This window comes from Tachyglossus aculeatus, chromosome 4 (assembly GCF_015852505.1).
Source record: "Tachyglossus aculeatus isolate mTacAcu1 chromosome 4, mTacAcu1.pri, whole genome shotgun sequence".
Lineage (NCBI taxonomy): Eukaryota > Metazoa > Chordata > Mammalia > Monotremata > Tachyglossidae > Tachyglossus > Tachyglossus aculeatus.
In genome coordinates, this window is record NC_052069.1 from 46413064 (window position 1) to 46434582 (window position 21519).

A 21519-nucleotide genomic window follows, 5' to 3' on the forward strand; every position below is an offset into this window, starting at 1 on the left:
TAAGCGCTTACTATGTGCAAAGCACTGTTCTAAGCACTGGGGAGGTTAACAAGGTGATCAGGTTGTCCCACAGGGGGCTCACAGTCTTCATCTCCATTTTCCAGATGAGGTAACTGAGGCCTAGAGAAGTGAAGTGACTTGCCCAAAGTCTCACAGCTGATAAGTGGCGGAGCCGGGATTCGAACCCATGTCCTCTGACTCCAAAGCCCGGGCTCTTTCCACTGAGCCATGCTGCTTTCCACATTTTTCACCTCACCACAAGGAAACAGAAAAAAATATTTTATAATCCAGCATTTTCTCACTACAGTGGCTGGGTTCAGTATCATCCTGGGGTCACCGTTACCTGGGTAATTTACTCTGTCTGACCCATCACCGCAACTAGGGCTAAATTACACAATTTCAACCTCGCAAGGAATATATAGCGTATATCCATTTTTATCCATTTTATTAATGTTTTATAAATTTGGTAAGTTCGTGTGGAAAAACCGTGACGTGTTCTTAATGACGTGCTCTTAAATGCTCTGACAGTTTTGCTGACAGGTAGGGGGAACACCATATATTTTGTGGGTGTGGTTTCACCTTTTTACATAACATCTGTTTCCGGGCCTTCCAAGCCCAGATATTTGATTCGTTCAGTCATTCAATCGTATGTATTGAGCGCTTACTGTGTGCAGAGCACTGTACTAAGCGCTTGGGAAGTACAAGTCGGCAGCAGATAGAGACGGTCCCTACCCAACAACGGGCTCACGGTCATCCCTGATATTCTGATGCTGGACTCTGGCTTGAGTTAGCAATCAGAAAAAACCTCACACGGGCATTAATTATGCCTGCTCATTCATTCAATCGTATTTATTGCACGCTTTCTGCATGCGGAGCACTGTACTAAGCGCTTGGGAGAGTACAATACAACAATAAACAGACACACCTTTTAGCTCCAGTTTTAAAAAGCACAAACTTCTTACCAGAAGCATAAATCTGCCTTGGGAGGATATGCTGATTGTGGCCGATTTGTACTTCCCAAGCGCTTAGTACAGTGCTCGGCACACAGTAAGCGCTCAATAATCACCCTAAACTGACCTTCTAGACTGTGAGCCCACTGTTGGGTAGGGACCGTCTCTATATGTTGCCAACTTGGACTTCCCAAGCGCTTAGTCCAGTGCTCTGCACACAGCAAGTGCTCAATAAATACGATTGAATGATTGAATGAATGAATAAACACGATTGAATGAATGAATTAATATGCCTATCCATTCTTCATTGCTACCAGGGGGTCCTATGTTCAATCCAGGCTTTAATTTTGTCGTGTCGCTCTAAATTTTATTGGGCTTTATTTTTTTTTAGTGGGGGAGGGAATGTAAAAACCGACATAACTTTCAACTCAGTGCTCTTCCCTTCATTCTTAATGATAATAATGGCATTTATTAAGCACATACTATGTGCAACATGCGGTTCTAAGCGCTGGGGACGTTACAAGGTGATCAGGTTGTCCCCTGGGGGGGCTCACAGTCTTCATCCCCATTTTCCAGATGAGGGAACCGAGGCCCAGAGAAGTGAAGTGACTTGCCCAAAGTCACCCAGCTGACAAGTGGCAGAGCCAGGATTCAATCAATCAATCAATCAATCGTATTTATTGAGCGCTTACTGTGTGCAGAGCACTGTCCTTAGCGCTTGGGAAGTCCAAGTTGGCAACATATAGAGACGGTCCCTACCCAACAGTGGGCTCACAGTCTAAAAGGGGGAGACAGAGAACAAAACCAAGCATCCTAACAAAATAAAATAAATAGAATAGATATGTACAAGTAAAATAAATAAATAAATAGAATAATAAATATGTACAAACGTATATACAGGTGCTGTGGGGAAGGGAAGGAGGTAAGATGACTCCAAAGCCGGGGCTCCTTCCACCGAGTCACGATTTTTCATTTAACCAAGTTATTCTCTTTATGAAGACAATTTGTATTTGAATGATTACGTAAGTCGATGACTTCGTCCGGCCAGCCTGTGATTTTCAGGCCCCCAAATAAGGTTTTCCTCCGGTTTATTATCTGTCATCCCTACTGGCAATAAGATAATTTAGTTTTCTGTTATTTAGTTCCGTCTTTTTATCCAGATGGAGCCAAACCTTCCGCTCGTCCCGAGTGTCTCTTCCGTCGGCTTGGCCTCTGAACACAGGCGATCCTCAGTTGCTTCCCGAAACTGTGTTTTCAAATGAAACCTTGTAAATCTGAACCAGTCGGTCAGTTAAGGGTGATTATTGAGCGCTTACTAGGTGCAGAGCACTGTACTAAGCACTTGGGAGAGTACAGGGCAACGGAGTTACTGTGTTTTAAAATGAAACCTTGTAAATCTGAACCAGTTGGTCAGTTAAGGGTGATTATTGAGCGCTTACTGTGTGCAGAGCACTGTACTAAGCACTTAGGAGAGTATAGTACAACAGAGTTATTGTGTTTTAAAATGAAACCTTGTAAATCTGAACCAGTGGGTCAGTTCAGGGTGATTATTGAGCGCTTACTGTGTGCAGAGCACAGTACTAAGCACTTGGGAGAGTACAGTACAACAGAGTTACTGTGTCTTAAAATGAAACCTTGTAAATCTGGACCAGTCGGTCAGTTAAGGGTGATTATTGAGCGCTTACTGTGTGCAGAGCACTGTACTAAGCACTTAGGAGAGTATAGTACAACAGAGTTATTGTGTTTTAAATGAAACCTTGTAAATCTGAACCAGTCGGTCAGTTAAGGGTGATTATTGAGCACTTTCTGTGTGCAGAGCACTGTACTAAACACTTAGAGTACAGTACAACAGAGTTACTGTGTTTTAAAATGAACCCTTGTAAATCTGAACCAGTTGGTCAGTTAAGGGTGATTATCAAGCGCTTACTGTGTGCAGAGCACTCTACTAAGCACTTGGGAGAGTACAGTACAACAGAGTTACTGTGTTTTAAAATGAAACCTTGTAAATCTGAACAAGTCGGTCAATTAAGGGTGATTATTGAGCACTTTCTGTGTGCAGAGCACTGTACTAAACAGAGTACCGTGCAACAGAGTTACTGTGTTTTAAAATGAAACCTTGTAAATCTGAATGTCGGTCAATTAAAGGTGATTATTGAGCGCTTACTGTGTACAGAGCACTGTACTAAGCACTTGGGAGAGTACAGTACAACAGAGTTACTGTGTTTTAAAATGAAGCGTAAATCTGAACCAGTCGGTCAGTTAAGGGTGATTATTGAGCACTTTCTGTGTGCAGAGCACTGTACTAAACAGAGTACCGTGCAACAGAGTTACTGTGTTTTAAAATGAAACCTTGTATACCTGAATGAGTCGGTCAATTAAGGGTGATTATTGAGCGCTTACTGTGTGCAGAGCACTGTACTAAGCACTTGAGAGAGTACAGTGCAACAGAGTTAGTTACTGTGTTTTAAAATGAAACCTTGTAAATCTGAACCAGTCAATTGAGTGATTATTGAGCACTTACTAGGTGCAGAGCACTGTACTAAACACTTGGGAGAGTACAGTACAGCAGAGTTACTGTGTTTTAAAATGAACACTTGTAAATCTGAACCAGTCGGTCAGTTAAGGGTGATTATTGAGCGCTTACTATGTGCAGAGCACTGTACTAAGCACTTGGGAGAGTACAGTACAACAGAGTTACTGTGTTTTAAAATGAAGCCTTGTAAATCTGAACAAGTCGGTCAATTAAGGGTGATTATTGAGCGCTTACTGTGTGCAGAGCACTGTACTAAGCACTTGGGAGAGTGCAGTGCAACAGAGTTACTGTGTTTTAAAATGAAACGTAATTCTGAATCAGTCCGTCAGTTAAGGGTGATTATTGAGCGCTTACTGTGTGCAGAGCACTGTACAGAAACACTTAAAGTACAGTAAAACAGAGTTACTGTGTTTTAAAATGAACACTTGTAAATCTGAACCAGTTGGTCAGTTAAGGGTGATTATTGAGCGCTTACTGTGTGCAGAGCACTGTACTAAGCACTTAGGAGAGTATAGTACAACAGAGTTATTGTGTTTTAAAATGAAACCTTGGAAGTCTGAACCAGTCAATTAAGGGTGATTATTGAGCGCTTACTGTGTGCAGAGCACTGTACTAAGCACTTGGGAGAGTACAGTACGACAGAGTTACTGTGTTTTAAAATGAAACCTTGTAAATCTGAACGAGTTGGTCAATTAAGGGTGATTATTGAGTGCTTACTGTGTGCAGAGCACTGTACTAAGCACTTGGGAGAGTACCGTGCAATAGAGTTACTGTGTTTTAAAATGAACACTTGTAAATCTGAACCAGTCGGTCAGTTCAGGGTGATTATTGAGCGCTTACTATGTGCAGAGCACTGTACTAAACACTTGGGAGAGTGCAGTACAACAGAGTTATTGTGTTTTAAAATGAACCCTTATAAATCTGAACCAGTCAATTAAGGGTGATTATTAAGCGCTTACTGTGTGCAGAGCACTGTACTAAGCACTTGGGAGAGTACAGTACAGCAGAGTTATTGTGTTTAACAATGAAATCTTGTAAATCTGAACCAGTCGGTCAGTTAAGGGTGATTATTGAACTCTTACTGTGTGCAGAGCACTGTACTAAGCACTTGAGAGAGTACAGTAGAACAGAGTTACTGTGTTTTAAAATGAACACTTGTAAATCTGAACCAGTCGGGCAGTTCAGGGTGATTATTGAGCGCTTACTGTGTGCAGAGCACTGTACTAAACACTTGAGTACAGTACAACAGAGTTGGTAGGCATGTTCCCTGGCCACAATAATAATAATCATAGCATTAAGCACTTACTATGTGCAAAGCACTGTTCTAAGCGCTGGGGAGGTTGCAAGGTGATGAGGTTGTCCCATGTGGGGCTCACAGAGTTCACCCCCATTTTACAGATGAGGTAACTGAGGCCCAGTGAAGTGACTTGCCCAAAGTCACACAGCTGACAAGTGGCGGAGCCAGGATTTGAACCCAGGACCTCTGGCTCCAAAGCCCATACTCTTTCCACTGAGCCTCGCTGCTTTACAGTTTACAGCCTAGAGGGCAGACACAGAGGTTAAAATAAATTACGGCTCTCTACTACGCAGTGGGGGTAGACGTGAGATAATTCATTCTTTCAATCATATTTATTGAGCGCTTACTGTGTGCAGAGCACTGTACTAAGCGCTTAATCAGTTCGGACACTATCCCTTTCCCACACTGGACTCGCAGTCTAAGTAGGAGGAGGTTGCAGCGGAGCCTAATGGATATATCTATATAGATATCTGTATATCTATATAGATATATACCTAATAAATATGTACAAACATATATACAGATATTCATATCTGTATATATGTTTGTACATATTTATTACTCTATTTTACTTGAACATATTTATTCTATTTATTTTACTTTGTTAATTTGTTTTGTTTTGTTGTCTGTCTCCCCCTTTAGACTGTGAGCCCGCTGTTGGGTAGGGACCGTCTCTAGATGTTGCCAACTTGTACTTCCCAAGCGCTTAGTACAGTGCTCTGCACACAGTAAGCGCTCAGTAAGTGTGATTGATTGATTGATTGATTGACCGTCCATATATGTTGCCAACTTGGACTTCCCGAGTGCTTAGTCCAGTGCTGTGCACACAGTAAGCGCTCAGTAAATACGATTGATTGATTGATCGATTGAGCATCTCTATATGTTGCCGACTTGTACTTCCCGAGCGCTTAGTACAGTGCTCTGCACACAGTAAGCGCTCAATAAATACGATTGAATGAATGAATGAAATATGCGAATCAAATACGAACCCAAGTTTGTGGACCAGAGAGGAAAGGGGATGAATCCTCGGGTCTACAGAATCCTTTTCTGTTTTGTTAAGCTTCTACATACTAGAATTGTGTTTTTAATTGCAGGAAGCAAACCGAAGAATGCTTTGCAAACTGAAGATATTTCTAAAAGGTATGAAACTTATATTGTGCTCATGACAGGGCGGTCTTGAAAAGAGCATGGGCCTAATTCATTCAGTGCTTTCAATCGTATTTAGAGCACTGTACTAAGCGCTTGGGAGAATACAACATAAGCAGACACATTCCCTGCCCACAACGAGCTTACAGTCTAGGGGCTGCAAACTGTAAGAATTATAAATCCAATTCTTGTTTTAATTGATCTTCTTACCATAATGTTCTATTTCATCATTGTAAGGTGATGCCTCAGTTAAAGAGTCTTACTCTTCCGTTATTAATCAATCAATCAATCGTATTTATTGAGCACTTACTGTGTGCAGAGCACTGTACTAAGCGCTTGGGAAGTACAAGTAGGCAACATGGATACGGTTCCTACCCAACAGTGGGCTCACAGTCTAGACAGACATTTATATTAATGTCTGTCTCCCCCTCTAAACTGTAAGCTCCTCCTTAGAGGGGGAGACAGAGAACAAAACCAAACATACTAACAAAATAAAATAAATAGAATAGATATGTACAAGTAAAATAAATAAATAGAGTAACAAATATGTACAAACATATATACATATCTACAGGTGCTGTGGGGAAGGGACGGGCTCACAGTCTAAATTAATAATATATTGTATCCACTGAGCCATTTTTCCAAAGCACTTTCACCTACACGATCTCATTTTAACTTCAGAACATCTGACCTTCATGCTTTCTAATCGGTCTTTGGGTTTCTTTAGAATAAATACCAAGGCAGTAGAATAGGTGAAGCTTTTCCATGCCTTATTGTCAACTTTTATTGAACGCAAGCTATGGCAGGATGTCATTTTTACATTTCCTCGGTATTTAGGAGTCAAGGGCAGCAGGGCACAGTGGAAAGAGCATGGTCTGATAGAAAACCCAGGTTGTAGCTGTACACTTTCCTGGTGCCTAACCCTGGGCAGTCAGTGGTATTTATTGAGCGCTTACTGTGTGCAGGGCATTGTACTAAGCGGTTGGGACAATACAGGACAACAGAGTTGATAGAAACATTCCCTGCCCACCAGACGTTTTCATTCTAGAGGGGGAGATGGACATTAATATTTATTTTTTTATGGCATTTATTAAGCACTTACTATGTGCAAAGCACTGTTCTAAGCACTGGGGAGGTTACAGGGTGATCGGGTTGTCCCACGGGGGGGCTCATAGTCTTCATCCCCATTTTACAGATGAGGTAACTGAGGCGCAGAGAATAATAATAAAAATAATGGCATTTATTAAGCACTTACTCTGTGCAAAGCACTGTTCCAAGCGCTGGGGAGGTTACAGGGTGATCAGGTTGTCCCACGGGGGGCTCACAGTCTTCATCCCGATTTTACAGATGCGGTAACTGGGGCACAGAGAATAATAATAAAAATAATGGCATTTATTAAGCACTTACTATGTGCAAAGCACTGTTCTAAGCGCTGGGGAGGTTACAAGGTGATCAGGTTGTCCCACGGGGGGCTCACAGTCTTCATCCCCATTTTACAGATGAGGGAACTGAGGCTCAGAGAAGTGAAGTGACGTACCCAAAGTCACCCAGCTGACAATTGGCAGAGCCAGGATTTGAACCCATGACCTCTGACTCCAAAGCCCGGGCTCTTTCCACTGAGCCACGCTGCTTCTCTATCCCCTTGCCCCTCAGTTTTAAAATCCCTCCCCCTTCAAGCTCTTCATTCTCCCCCCCTTCAAAAGCCTCCTAAAATCACATCTCTATTACTATTCTATTTATTTTGTTAATGATGTGCATCTAGCTTTACTTCTATTTATTCTGATGACTTGACACCTGTCCACATGTTTTGTTTTGTTGTCTCATTCATTCATTTGTATTTATTGAGCGCTTCCTGTGGGCAGAGCACCGTACTAAGCGCTTGGGAAGTCCAAGTTGGCAACATCTAGAGACGTGAGCCCACCTTTTAGACTGTGAGCCCACTGGTGGGTAGGGACTGTCTCTAGATGTTGCCAACTTGGACTTCCCAAGCGCTTAGTACAGTGGTCTGCACACAGTAAGCGCTCAATAAATACGATTGATGATGATGATGATGGTCCCTACCCAACAGCGGGCTCACAGTCTAGAAGGGGGAGACAGAGGACAAAACCAAACATATTAACCAAATAATTTAAATAAAATAAATATGTACAAATAAAATAAATAAATAAATAGAGTAATAAATACGTACAAACATATATACATATATACAGGTGCTGTGGGGAGGGAGGAGGTCTCCCTCCTGTGTCCTCCTGCTATGGGGAGGGAGGAAGAGGAAATCTTCCTCTTCTAGACTGTGAGCCCGTTGTTGGGAAGGGACCGTCTCTATATGTTGCCGACTTGTACTTCCCGAGCGCTTAGTACAGTGCTCTGCACACAGTAAGCGCTCAATAAATGCGATTGAATGAATCTCCTCCAAGAGGCTTCTCGAACTAACTCCTTTGTTTCCTTTTTGTTTTTAAATGGGAGTTGTTAAACACTACGCGTTATGAAACACTCTTCTAAATTCTGGGGAAGGTCCAAATTAATTAGGTCGGCTCCAGTCCCCGTTCCTCTTGGGGCTCACAGTTTAAATAGGAGGGAGAACGGCTATCCCCGTTTTACAATTGAAGAAACTGAGGCACAGAGAAGTGAAGTGACTTGACCAGGGTCGCACAGAAAGCAATTGGCAGAGCCGGGATTAGAACCCAGGTCCTTCTAATTCCTGGGCCTGTGCTGTCTCCAGATTGGTTCTTTATTCCCTCTTCACTCTTTGTCAGTTCTATAATAATAATAATAATAATAATAATGATAATGGCATTTGTTAAGTGCTTACTATGTGCAAAGCACTACTTAGCCTTAGCCTCACTGTATGGAGAAACAGTGAGGAGGAGTAGATAGGAGTAGGAGAAGCAGCGTGGCTCAATGGAAAGAGCCCGGGCTTTGGAGTCAGAGGTCATGGGTTCAAATCCCGGCTCCGCCAATTGTCAGCTGTGTGACTTTGGGCAAGTCACTTCACTTCTCTGGGCCTCAGTTCCCTCATCTGTAAAATGGGGATTACATTATATGTATATATGTTTGTACATATTTATTACTCTATTTATTTTACTTGTACATATCTATTCTATTTATTTTATTTTGTTAGTATGTTTGGTTTTGTTCTCTGTCTCCCCCTTTTAGACTGTGAGCCCACTGTTGGGTAGGGACCGTCTCTATATGTTGCCAACTTGGACTTCCCAAGCGCTTAATCCAGTGCTCTGCACACAGTAAGCGCTCAATAAATACGATTGATGATGATGATAAGTCTGTGAGCCCCCCGTGGGCCAACCTGATCACCTTGTAACCTCCCCAGCGCTTAGAACAATGCTTTGCACATAGTAAGCACTAAATAAATGCCATTATTATTATTAGATAAGCATGGGTTTGGGAGTCAGAGGTCGTGGGTTCTAATCCCGGCTCCACCACTTGTCTGCTGTGTGGCCTTGGGCAAGTCACTTCACTTCTCTATGCCTCAGTTACCTCATCTGTAAAATGGGGATTAAGACTGTGAACCCCTATTCAGATAGGGACAAAGTCCAACCCGATTTGCTTGTGCCCACCTGAGCGCTTAGTACAGTGCCTATTCATTTTATTTTGTTAGTATGTTTGGTTTTGTTCTCTGTCTCCCCCTCTTAGACTGTGAGCCCACTGTTGGGTAGGGACCATCTCTATATGTTGCCAACTTGTACTTCCCAAGCGCTTAGTACAGTGCTCTGCACACAGTAAGCGCTCAATAAATACGATTGATTGATTGATTGATTAACCAATACTATAATTAGTATTATTACCCCTTAAGTGCTTTATATTCCGGCCCCACCATATTTCTGTAAATATTCCTATACTCTATTAATTTCTTTAATCTATTTTAATGTCTGTGAACAGGGATGGCTTCTATGGATTTTGACACCCGTCTCCATGTTTTGTTTTGTCGTCTCTCTCCCCCTTCTAGACTGTGAGCCCGTTGTTGGGTGGGGACCGTCTGGATATGTTGCCGACTTGTACTTCCCAAGCGCTTAGTACAGTGCTCTGCACACAGTAAGCGCTCAATAAATACGATTGAATGAATGAATGAGTGCTAATTCTGTTGTATTATACCACTGACTGATCGATCACAAAGAAAGTCGGTTGAATGGTCAGTAGTGAATTCATTGGCAACCTAGGGATGTGGATGGGTAACGGATTAAAGGGAGCACGATTGGGAATGGTGAAAGAAGGAAAAAATTTGTCTTTTTCGACTGTAGGAAAGAAGAACTGGAAGCAACTATTAGGAAGAAGGTTGAATTTGAGAGAAAAGCTCTCCGAATTGTGGAGCAACTGTTGGAAGATAATATCACCGAAGAGCTCCTTGTGGAATCTGTATGTATCCCTTTGCGAATTCTCTTGGCGCTTTAAAAAGGATCTTTATGTGTAGCTGAAATTTGTTAAAGTGATAAAATGGTGAAAACCCCAGCCTGATGTCAGTTGCTTTAGTTTAATTAACAGGGTGTTCAGCGGATATAAAAAACAAACCAGATGTACTCAATCAATCAATCAATCAATCAATCGTATTTATTGAGCGCTTACTATGTGCAGAGCACTGTACTAAGCGCTTGGGAAGTACAAATTGGCATCACATAGAGACAGTCCCTACCCAACAGTGGGCTCACAGTCTAAAAAATCACTGTGCTTCACAATAGCATTTCTTCATTGTGTTGTGCACTTCCCTGAAAAGAATTCCCTGGAAAATGCACTGTGCTCTTATTTTTTCACTGTCCCGTTACATTTTTTGTATCTAGCTTCTTTTTTCTTCTCCCTTTCTTTCCTTTCTCTGCCTCACCCACACACAGATGCTTTGTCTCAATCAACCCAAGATGGTAGACACACTTCAATCAATCAATCAATCAATCGTATTTATTGAGCGCTTACTGTGTGCAGAGCACTGTACTAAGCGCTTGGGAAGTACAAGTTGGCAACATATAGAGGCAGTCCCTACCCAACAGTGGGCTCACAGTCTAACAGTCAACTGTTCATATGTTCATATGTTGCCAACTTGTACTCCCCAAGCGCTTAGTACAGTGCTCCTCACACAGTAAGCGCTCAATAAATACGACTGATTGATTCAATGAAAAGTATATTAATTTTCTAAAATGGATCACTTTTTAGAAAGTTAATCCTGAAGAATTACCCAAACGATGTAAATTATTTTACTACATTTGGCTACGAGAAGCAGCGTGGCTCAGTGGAAAGAGCCCGGGCTTTGGAGTCAGACGTCATGGGTTCAAATCCCGGCTCCGCCGATCGTCAGCTGTGTGACTTTGGGCAAGTCACTTCACTTCTCTGGGCCTCAGTTACCTCATCTGTAAAAATGGGGATTAGGACTGTGAGCCCCCCGTGGGACAAACTGGTCGCCTTGTAACCTCCCCAGCGCTTAGAACAGTGCTCAGCGCTTAGAACAGTGCTTTTCACATAGTAAGCGCTTAATAAATGCCATCAAAAACAAAAACCCCCAAAACAGTGCTTTGCACATAGTAAGCAGTTAATAAATTCCATCATTATCATTATTATTAAAGTTCCATTAATATCTAGATCCTTGGAATGTCATTCTGCTCAGAGAAGCAGCATGGCCTAGTGGATAGAGCCCGGGCTTGGGAGGCAGAAGGTTGTAGGTTCTAATCCCTGCTCTGCCACTCTGTGTGACCTTGGGCAAGTCACTTCACTTCTCTGGGTCTCAGTTACCTCTTCTGTAAAATGGGGATCAGCACTGCGAGCCAACATGAATTTTGCCCTATCTGATTAGCCTGTATCTACCCCAGTGCTTAGCACAGTGCCTGGCATTCATTCATTCATTCAATCGTATTTATTGAGCGCTCACTGTGTGCAGAGCACTGTACTAAGCGCTTGGGAAGTACAAGTTGGGAACATATAGAGACGGTCCCTACCCAACAGCGGGCTCACAGTCTAGAAGAGGAAGAGGCTTAACAAATACCATAAAAAACCCACCAGGAACTATTGAATATTTGAAATGACAAGGTTTATGAGGAGTTTTAATTATAAATCAGTCAACTGGTAGAATTTATTGAGCGTCTATGGAGCACTAGGGAACTGCAGGAAAAGCAAGAAACACGGGCCCTCGTGTAGAAGAGTTTGTTATCTAGTGGGGAAGACGGACAAAAAGTATTTACAAATAGACTGCGTGAGAGGGAATAACCCAAAGTAATAATAATAATAATAATGATGACATTTACTAAGAGCTTACTATATGTTGCCAACTTGTACTTCCCAAGCGCTTAGTACAGTGCTCTGCACACAGTAAGCGCTCAATAAATACGATTGATGAATGAATGCAAAGCACTGTTCTAAGCGCTGGGGAGTTTACAAGGTGATCAGGTTGTCCCACGTGGGGCTCACAGTCTTCATCCCTATTAGATGAGGTCACTGAGGCACAGAGAAGTGAAGCGACTTTCCCAAAGTCACACAGCTGACAAGTGGCGAAGTTGGGATTTGAACCCATGACCTCCGACTCCAAAGCCCGGGCTCTTTCCACTGAGCCACGCTGCTGCTCTAATAATAATAACAATAATAATAATATTGTCATTTGTTAATAATAATAATAATAATAATAATAATGATGGCATTTGTTAAGTGCTTACTAACTACTAACTGAGCCACGCTGCTTGTAGACTAGTATGAAACAGCAGAATAAACAATCGAATAGCCAATTTACAATCAGAATAAAATTATTGCTAGAGATCGGTGTGGACAGTAGGAATAAAAAAGCTAAGAGCCAAGGGTGACTGGGTTGATAAGACTAGTGGATAGAGCCCTCTGGGAGTTAGAAGGACCCGAATTCTAATTCTGGCTTTGCCACTCGTCCGCCGTGTGACCTTGGGCAAGTCATTTCACTTCTTGGACCCTCAGCTTTGTTAAGTGGGGATTGAGAGTGTGAGCCCCACGTGGGACAGGGACCGCATCCATCCTGATTAGCTTGCATCCACTCCAGGGCTTAGCACAGTGCCTGTAATCAATCAATCAATCAGTCAATCAATCGTATTTATTGAGCGCTTACTGTGTGCAGAGCACTGTACTAAGCGCTTGGGAAGTACAAGTTGGCAACATATAGAGACAGTCCCTACCCACCAGTGGGCTCACAGTCTAAAAGGGGGAGACAGAGAATAAAACCAAACATACTAACAAAATAAAATAAATAGATATGTACAAGTAAAATAAATAAATAGAGTAATAAATATGTACAAGCATATATACATATATACAGGTGCTGTGGGGAAGGGAAGGAGGTAAGATGAAAAACTAGGCCCAAACAGGGACTTGAACCCTGGACCCTCAGATTAAAAGTCTGATGCTCTACTGACTGAGCTATCCGGGCTCCTGTAAGTGCTTAGTACAGTGCTCTGCACACAGTAAGCGCTCAATAAATACGATATTTTGATTGATTGGCACATACATAGTACGTGCTTAATGAATATTACAAAAAAAAAAACCAACAAAAAAACTAGGACTTTGCCATACATTTGGGAAAGGTTTCCCGAAGCTGGTAGGATTTTTCCAGGGATTTGAAGATGGAGAGAACTCTCTCTTGGCAGATTTGGTGGTAGGAAGGTAGAGAAGCGGGATGGTACAGGGGCTCTGCATGCAGTAAATTCTCAATAAATCCCATCGATTGATGGATTGATTGATTGTTATTGAGGGGCCAGAGGTGGGAGCGTAGAAAGCGACTCATAGAAGGTGAGCAAGAGAGGAATGAAGAGATGGTCCCTACCCAACAGTGGGCTCACAGTCTAGAAGGGGGAGATGTTGATGATGATGATGGTATTTGTTAAGCGCTTACTACGTGCCAAGCACTGTTCTAAGCACTGGGGTAGATACAGGGTAATCACTTTGTCCCACATGGGGCTCACACCTTTAATCCCCATTTTACAGATGAGGTAACTGAGGCCCAGAGAAGTTACCTCATCTGTAACTTCACCAACTCTCTTCTCCACCCCCTCCAGTCTGGCTTCCGTCCCCTACGTTCCACAGAAACTGCCCTCTCAGAGGTCACCAATGACCTCCTGCTTGCCAAATCCAATGGCTCCTACTCTGTCCTAATCCTTGACGTCTCAGCTGCCTTCGTCACTGTGGCCCACCCCCTTCTCCTCAACACGCTATCCGTCCTTGGCTTCACAGACTCCGTCCTCTCCTGGTTCTCCTCTTATCTCTCCCGTTGTTCATTGTCAGTCTCTTTTGCGGGCTCCTCCTCCCCCTCCCATCCCCTTACTATGGGGGTTCCTCAAGGGTCAGTGCTTGGTCCCCTTCTGTTCTCGATCTACACGCACTCCCTTGGTGACCTCATTCGCTCCCACAGCTTCCACTATCATCTCTACGCTGATGACACCCAGATCTCCATCTCTGCCCCTGCTCTCTCCCCCTCCCTCCGGGCTCGCATCTCCTCCTGCCTTCAGGACATCTCCATCTGGATGTCCGCCCGCCACCTAAAGCTCAACATGTCGAAGACTGAGCTCCTTGTCTTCCCTCCCAAACCTTGTCCTCTCCCTGACTTTCCCATCTCTGTTGACGGCACTACCATCCTTCCCGTCTCACAAGCCCGCAACCTTGGTGTCATCCTCGACTCCGCTCTCTCATTCACCCCTCACATCCAAGCCGTCACCAAAACCTGCCGGTCTCAGCTCCGCAACATTGCCAAGATCCGCCTCTTCCTCTCCATCCATACTGCCACCCTGCTCGTTCAAGCTCTCATCCTGTCCCGTCTGGACTACTGCACCAGCCTTCTCTCTGATCTCCCATCCTCGTGTCTCTCTCCACTTCAATCCAGACTTCACGCTGCTGCCCAGATTGTCTTTGTCCAGAAACGCTCTGGGCATATCACTCCCCTCCTCAGAAATCTCCAGTGGCTACCAATCAACCTGCGCATCAGGCAGAAACTCCTCCCCCTGGGCTTCCAGGCTGTCCATCCCCTCGCCCCCTCCTACCTCCCCTCCCTTCTCTCCTTCTACTGCCCAGCCCGCACCCTCCGCTCCTCTGCCGCTAATCTCCTCACCGTCCCTCGTTCTCGCCTGTCCCGCCATCGACCCCCGGCCCACGTCATCCCCCTGGCCTGGAATGCCCTCCCTCTCCACAACTGCCAAGCTAGCTCTCTACCTCCCTATAAGGCCCTGCTGAGAGCTCACCTCCTCCAGGAGGCCTTCCCAGACTGAGCCCCTTCCTTCCTCTCCCCCTCGTCCCCCTCTCCATCCCCCCCATCTTACCTCCTTCCCTTCCCACAGCACCTGTATATATGTATATATGTTTGCACATATTTATTACTCTATTTATTTTACTTGTACATATCTATTCTATTTATTTTATTTTGTTAGTATGTTTGGTCTTGTTCTCTGTCTCCCCCTTTTAGACTGTGAGCCCACTGTTGGGTAGGGACTGTCTCTATATGTTGCCAGCTTGTGCTTCCCAAGCGCTTAGTACAGTGCTCTGCACACAGTAAGCGCTCAATAAATGCGATTGATTGATTCCTCCCTTCAAGGCCCTACTGAGAGCTCACCTCCTCCAGGAGGCCTTCCCAGACTGAGCCCCCTCCTTCTTCTCCCCCTCCTCCCCCTCTCCATCCCCCCCGCCTTACCTCCTTCCCTTCCCCACAGCACCTGTATATATGTATATATGTTTGTACGTATTTATTACTCTATTTATTTTACTTGTACATATCTATTCTATTAATTTTATTTTGTTAATATGTTTGGTTTTGTTCTCTATCTCCCCCTTCTAGATTGTGAGCCCACTGTTGGGTAGGGACTGTCTCTAGATGTTGCCAACTTGTGCTTCCCAAGCGCTTAGTACAGTGCTCTGCACACAGTAAGCGCTCAATAAATACGATTGATTGAAGTGACTTACCCCAGGTCACACAGCAGACAGGTGGTGGAGCTGGGATTAGAACCCAGGACCTCTGACTCCCAAGCCCGGGCTCTTTCCACTGAGCCACGCTGAGTTGAGGTGGCAACTGACCTTTGTAGGGCTTTTAAGTGGGGAAATAGAAGTTTTCTGTGTTGGTGTAAATTCTAGGAGAGGGTTCTTTTGGGAGGGATATGTCTAATCCGTTCTTTCTGTGCTTTGCAGGGACGGTTCATTTCGCCTTCTCATTACAAGGATGTAGTGGACGAGCGATCGATCATCAAACTCTGTGGATATCCCTTATGTCAAAATAAGCTCGGTGATGTAAGGCTCTTTTGGCTAACGTCGGCATAAAGCGTTCGGAAACCATGCCCCATCCTTCCGTCAGTCAGTGGGATTTATTGAGCGCTTTCTGTGTGCAGGGCACTGTACTAAGTGCTTGGGAGAGTACAATACCACAGAATTAGCAGATACGTTCCCTGCCCAACTCACTTGCTCACAACTCACTCATCATCATCATAATAATAATAATGATCATCATCATCATCATCATCAATCGTATTTATTGAGCGCTTACTATGTGCACAGCACTGTACTAAGCGCTTGGGAAGTACAGATTGGCAACACATAGAGACAGTCCCTACCCAACAGTGGGCTCACAGTCTAAAAGGGGGAGACAGAGAACAAAACCAAACATACCAACAAAATAAAATAAATAGGATAGATATGTACAAGTAAAATAAATAAATAAATAGAGTAATAAATATGTACAACCATATATACATATATACAGGTGCTGTGGGGAAGGGAAGGAGGTAAGATGGGGGGATGGAGAGGGGGACGAGGGGGAGAGGAAATGATGATGGTGATGGCATTTGTTAAGGACTTACAATGTGCTGAGCACTGTCGTAAGCGCTGGGTTAGATACAAGGTCATCAGCGTGGCTCAGTGGAAAGAGCGCGGGCTTTGGAGTCAGAGGTCATGGGTTCGAATCCCGGCTCTGCCACATGTCTGCTGTGTGATCTTGGGCAAGTCACTTAACTTCTCTGAGCCTCCGTTACCTCATCTGTAAAATGGGGATGAAGACTGTGAGCCCCACGTGGGGCAACCTGATCACCCTGAATCCTCCCCAGCGCTTAGAACAGTGCTTTGCACATAGTAAGCGCTTAACAAATGCCAATTATTATTATTATTATTATTATCAGGTTGTCCCACGGTGGGGGGGGGGGGCTCACAGTTTTAATCCCCATTTTACAGATGAGGTAGACTGTAAAAATCCCCATTTTACAGTCTAGAGGGGGGAGACAGAAATTAATAGAAATAAATAACAGATCGGTACATAAGTGCTGTGGGGCTGGGAGGGGGATGAATAAAAGAAGCGAGTCAGGGTGATGCAGAAAGGAGGGGGAGAAGAGGAAAAGAGAGTTTAGTCAGAGGAGGCCTTTTGGAGAAGATGTGCCTTCAATAATAATAATAATAATAATGACTTTTATTAAGCATTTACTATGTGCAAAGCACTGTTCTAAGCGCTGGGGGGTTGCAAGGGCTTAAAACGATGCCTGGTAGATCATAAGCACTTAACAAATACCATTAGTATTATTATTATTAAAGGGAGGGTTCAGTTAGCCTTTTCTCCCTCCTACTTAGACTGTGAGGCCCATGTGGCCTTAGAACAGTGCTCTGCACATAGTAAGCGCTTAATAAATGCTGTTATTATTATTATTATGTGGGACAGGGACTGTGTCCAAACTGATTAACTTGTATCTACCCCAGTGCTTAGAACAGTGCTTGACACATAGGGTTTAATACCATCATAGTAGTTCTTTTTCACCAAGCCAGATCATAATAATAATAATAATAATAATAATGGCTTTTATTAAGCGCTTACTATGTGCAAAGCCCTATTCTAAGCGCTGGGGAGGTTACAAGGGCTTAAAACGATGCTTGGTAGATTCTAAGCACTTAACAAATACCATTAGTATTATTATTATTAAAGGAAGGGTTCAGTTAGCCTTTTCTCCTTCCTACTTAGACCGTGAGGCCCGTGTGGCCTTAGAACGGTGCTCTGCACATAGTAAGCGCTTAATAAATGCCATTATTATTATTATTATTATGTGGGACAGGGACTGTGTCCAAGCTGATTAACTTGTATCTACCCCAGTGCTTAGAACAGTGCTTGACACATAGGGTTTAATACCATCATAATAGTCCTTTTTCACCAAGCCAGATAATAATAATAATATAATGGCTTTTATTAAGCGCTTACTATGTGCAAAGCCCTATTCTAAGCGCTGGGGAGGTTACAAGGGCTTAAAACGATGCCTAGTAGATCGTAAGTGCTTAACAAATACCATTAGTATTATTATTATTATTAAAGGGAAGGTTCAGTTAGCCTTTTCTCCCTCCTACTTAGACTGTGAGGCCCATGTGGCCTTAGAACAGTGCTCTGCACATAGTAAACACTTAATAAATGCCATTATTATTATTATGTGGGACAGGGACTGTGTCCAAACTGATTAACTTGTATCTACCCCAGTGCTTAGAACAGTGCTTGACACATAGGGTTTAATACCATAATAATAGTTCTGTTTCACCAAACCAGATAATAATAATAATAATAATGGCTTTTATTAAGCGCTTACTATGTGCAAAGCACCGTTCTAAGCACTGGGGAGGTTACAAGGTGATCATGTCGTCCCACCGGGTGGCTCCCAGTTTTAATCCCCATTTTCCAGATGAGGGAACTGAGGCTCAGGGAAGTGAAGTGACTTGCCCCAGGTCACAGAGCAGCCATGTGGCGGAGCTGGGATTCGAACCCATGACCTCTGACTCCGAAGCCCGGGCTCTTTCCCCTGAGCCACGCTGCTTCGTGAGCCCTACCCAACAGCGGGCTCACAGTCTAGAAGGGGGAGACAGAGAACAAAACAAAACATATTAACCAGATAAAATAAATGGAATAAATATGTACTAAGGATGTATACTTTTATCCGATGAACAGACAATCCTGAGGAAAAACAACAACAAAATATTTCTTACTGGCTGAGATCTGGAAGATTATTATTTATTATTATTAGTAGTAGTAGTATTAATAATCGAGTACTTAGAACAGTGCTGGCACATAGCGCTTAACAAATAGCATAATTATTATTAATTATTACGAATAATGGTATTTGTTCAGTGCTTACTATGTGCCAGGCACTGTTCTAAGCACTGGGGTAGATACAAGATAACCGGGTTGGACACAGTCCCTGTCCCACATAGGGTTTAGAGTCTTAATCCCCATTTTCCAGATGAGGGAACTGAGGCCCAGAGAAGTGAAGTGACTTGCCCGAGGTCACACAGCAGACAAGTGGCAGAGGCAGGATGTATACTTTTATCCGATGAACATACAATCCTGAGGAGAAACAGCAACAAAATATTTCTTACTGGCTGAGATCTGGAGGATTATTATTAGTAGTAGTAGTAGTATTAATAATCGAGCGCTTAGAACAGTGCTGGCACATAGCGCTTAACAAATAGCATAATTATTATTAATTATTATGAATAATGGTATTTGTTAAGCGCTTGCTATGTGCCAGGCACTGTTCTAAGTACTGGGGTAGATACAAGATAATGGGGTTGGACACAGTCCCTTGTCCCACATAGGAATCAGAGTCTTAATCCCCATTTTACAGATGAGGGAACTGAGGCCCAGAGAAGTGAAGTGACTTGCCCGAGGTCACACAGCAGACAAGTGGCGGAGGCAGGATGAATACTTTTATCCGATGAACATACAATCCTGAGGAAAAATAACAACAAAATATTTCTTACTGGCTGAGATCTGGAGGATTATTATTAGTAGTAGTAGTAATCGAGCGCTTAGAACAGTGCTGGCACATAGCGCTTAGCAAATAGCATAATTATTATTAATTATTACGAATAATGGTATTTGTTCAGCGCTTACTATGTGCCAGGCACTGTTCTAAGCACTGGGGTAGATACAAGATAACCGGGTTGGACACAGTCCCCGTCCCACATAGGGCTCAGAGTCTTAATCCCCATTTTCCAGATGAGGGAACTGAGGCCCAGAGCAGTAAAGTGACTTGCCCGAGGTCACACAGCAGACAAGTGGCGGAGGCAGGATTAGAACCCATGACCTTCTTACTCCCAGGCCCGGGCTCTGTCCACCAGGCTCTATTCGCAGTGCCTGGCACATATTAAGTGCTTCACGAGTACTTCCCAGCGCTTAGAACAGTGTTTTGCACATAGTAAGCGCTTAATAAATGCCGTTATTATTATTATTATGAGTGTATTATATATTGAGCACTTCCTGTGTGCAGAGCACTGTACTAAGCACTTGAGAGAGGGCAATATAACAAACACAACCCCTGCCCACAACGAACTTAGTTTAGAGGGGGAGACAGGCATTACTATAAATATTCAGGGAGGAGGCTGATTCAATCAATCAATCAATCAATCAATCGTATTTATTGAGCGCTTACTGTGTGCAGAGCACTGTACTAAGCGCTTGGGAAGCCCGAGTTGGCAACATATAGAGACAGCCCCTACCCAACAGCGGGCTCACAGTCCTTTGTACTTTTCCCTCTGGTAAAATCATGCTTTCCTTGTAGGTATTAAAGCAGAAGTACCGGATTTCTACAAAAACAAATAAAGTGTATGATATCACCGAGAGAAAGGTAAGTTTTAAGGCTGTTTTGAGCTTTTAGAAAATGTCTAAGGGCAAGTAGGATAGTTTTCATATTTGTCAGTCATTGATTGAGCACTTGCTGGGTGCAGAGCACTGTACTAAGCACTTAGGAGAGTACAATATAACAGATTCATTCATTCATTCAATCGTATTTATTGAGCGCTTACTGTGTGCAGAGCGCTGGACTAAGCGCTTGGGAAGTCCAAGTTGACATTCCTTGTGCACAAAACAAGCTTACCGTCTAGCGGGGGATACGGACATTAATTCAATCAATCGTGTTTATTGAGCACTTACTGTGTGCAGAGCACTGTGCTAAGCGCTTGGGAAGTACATGTCGGCAACATATAGAGACGGTCCCTACCCACTCAACAACGGGCTCACAGTCTAGAAGGGGGAGACGGACAACAAAACAAAACATGCGGACAGGTGACAAAATCGTCAGAACAAATATTCATTCATTCATTCAGTCGTATTTATTGAGCGCTTACTGTGTGCAGTGCACTAATATAAACACAATATAAATTAATTCATTAATATTATATTATATATTATTTTACATATCAATATGCATCATATATAATTGTAATATAATATAACATATATTATATTATAATTCTATATAATGCATATTGATATGTATTAATATGAATCATTACAATATTAATATGATATTGCACAATATATTATGCATTATATGATTATATTATAATTATATATTATATTAATATACATTATATAACATAATATATTATTATATTATATTATATTATAATTATATGTAATGTGTAGGTATTACATAGGTATAGGTAATGTACAGGTATTACATACCTGTAATTTCATTTATTTATATTAATGGATTAATATAACATTAATATAAGATTATATAATATGTTATGTGTTATATGACTATATTATATTATAATTATATATTATATATTATATTAATATACATTACTTAATGCAATATGTTATATTATTATATTATAATTATATATAATGTATATTAATATAATAT

General features: G+C 42.7%; 1 protein-coding gene and 1 non-coding gene across 4 annotated transcripts in view; one reads left to right on the forward strand and one right to left on the reverse strand.

Moving 5' to 3' along the window:
* RPAP2 (RNA polymerase II associated protein 2) overlaps window positions 1-21519 on the forward strand; it is a 173518-nt gene that overhangs the window by 14459 nt on the left and 137540 nt on the right. For all 3 annotated transcript variants that reach the window (XM_038745114.1, XM_038745115.1, XM_038745116.1), the window contains exons 2-5: window positions 5875-5920; window positions 10183-10297; window positions 16043-16141; window positions 20428-20493. In XM_038745114.1, coding sequence (XP_038601042.1) covers window positions 5875-5920; window positions 10183-10297; window positions 16043-16141; window positions 20428-20493 — 326 coding nt within the window. The remainder of the gene's footprint in view (window positions 1-5874; window positions 5921-10182; window positions 10298-16042; window positions 16142-20427; window positions 20494-21519) is intronic.
* Window positions 13232-13304, reverse strand: TRNAK-UUU. The gene has a single exon. It is a non-coding gene; the product is annotated as a tRNA-Lys (tRNA).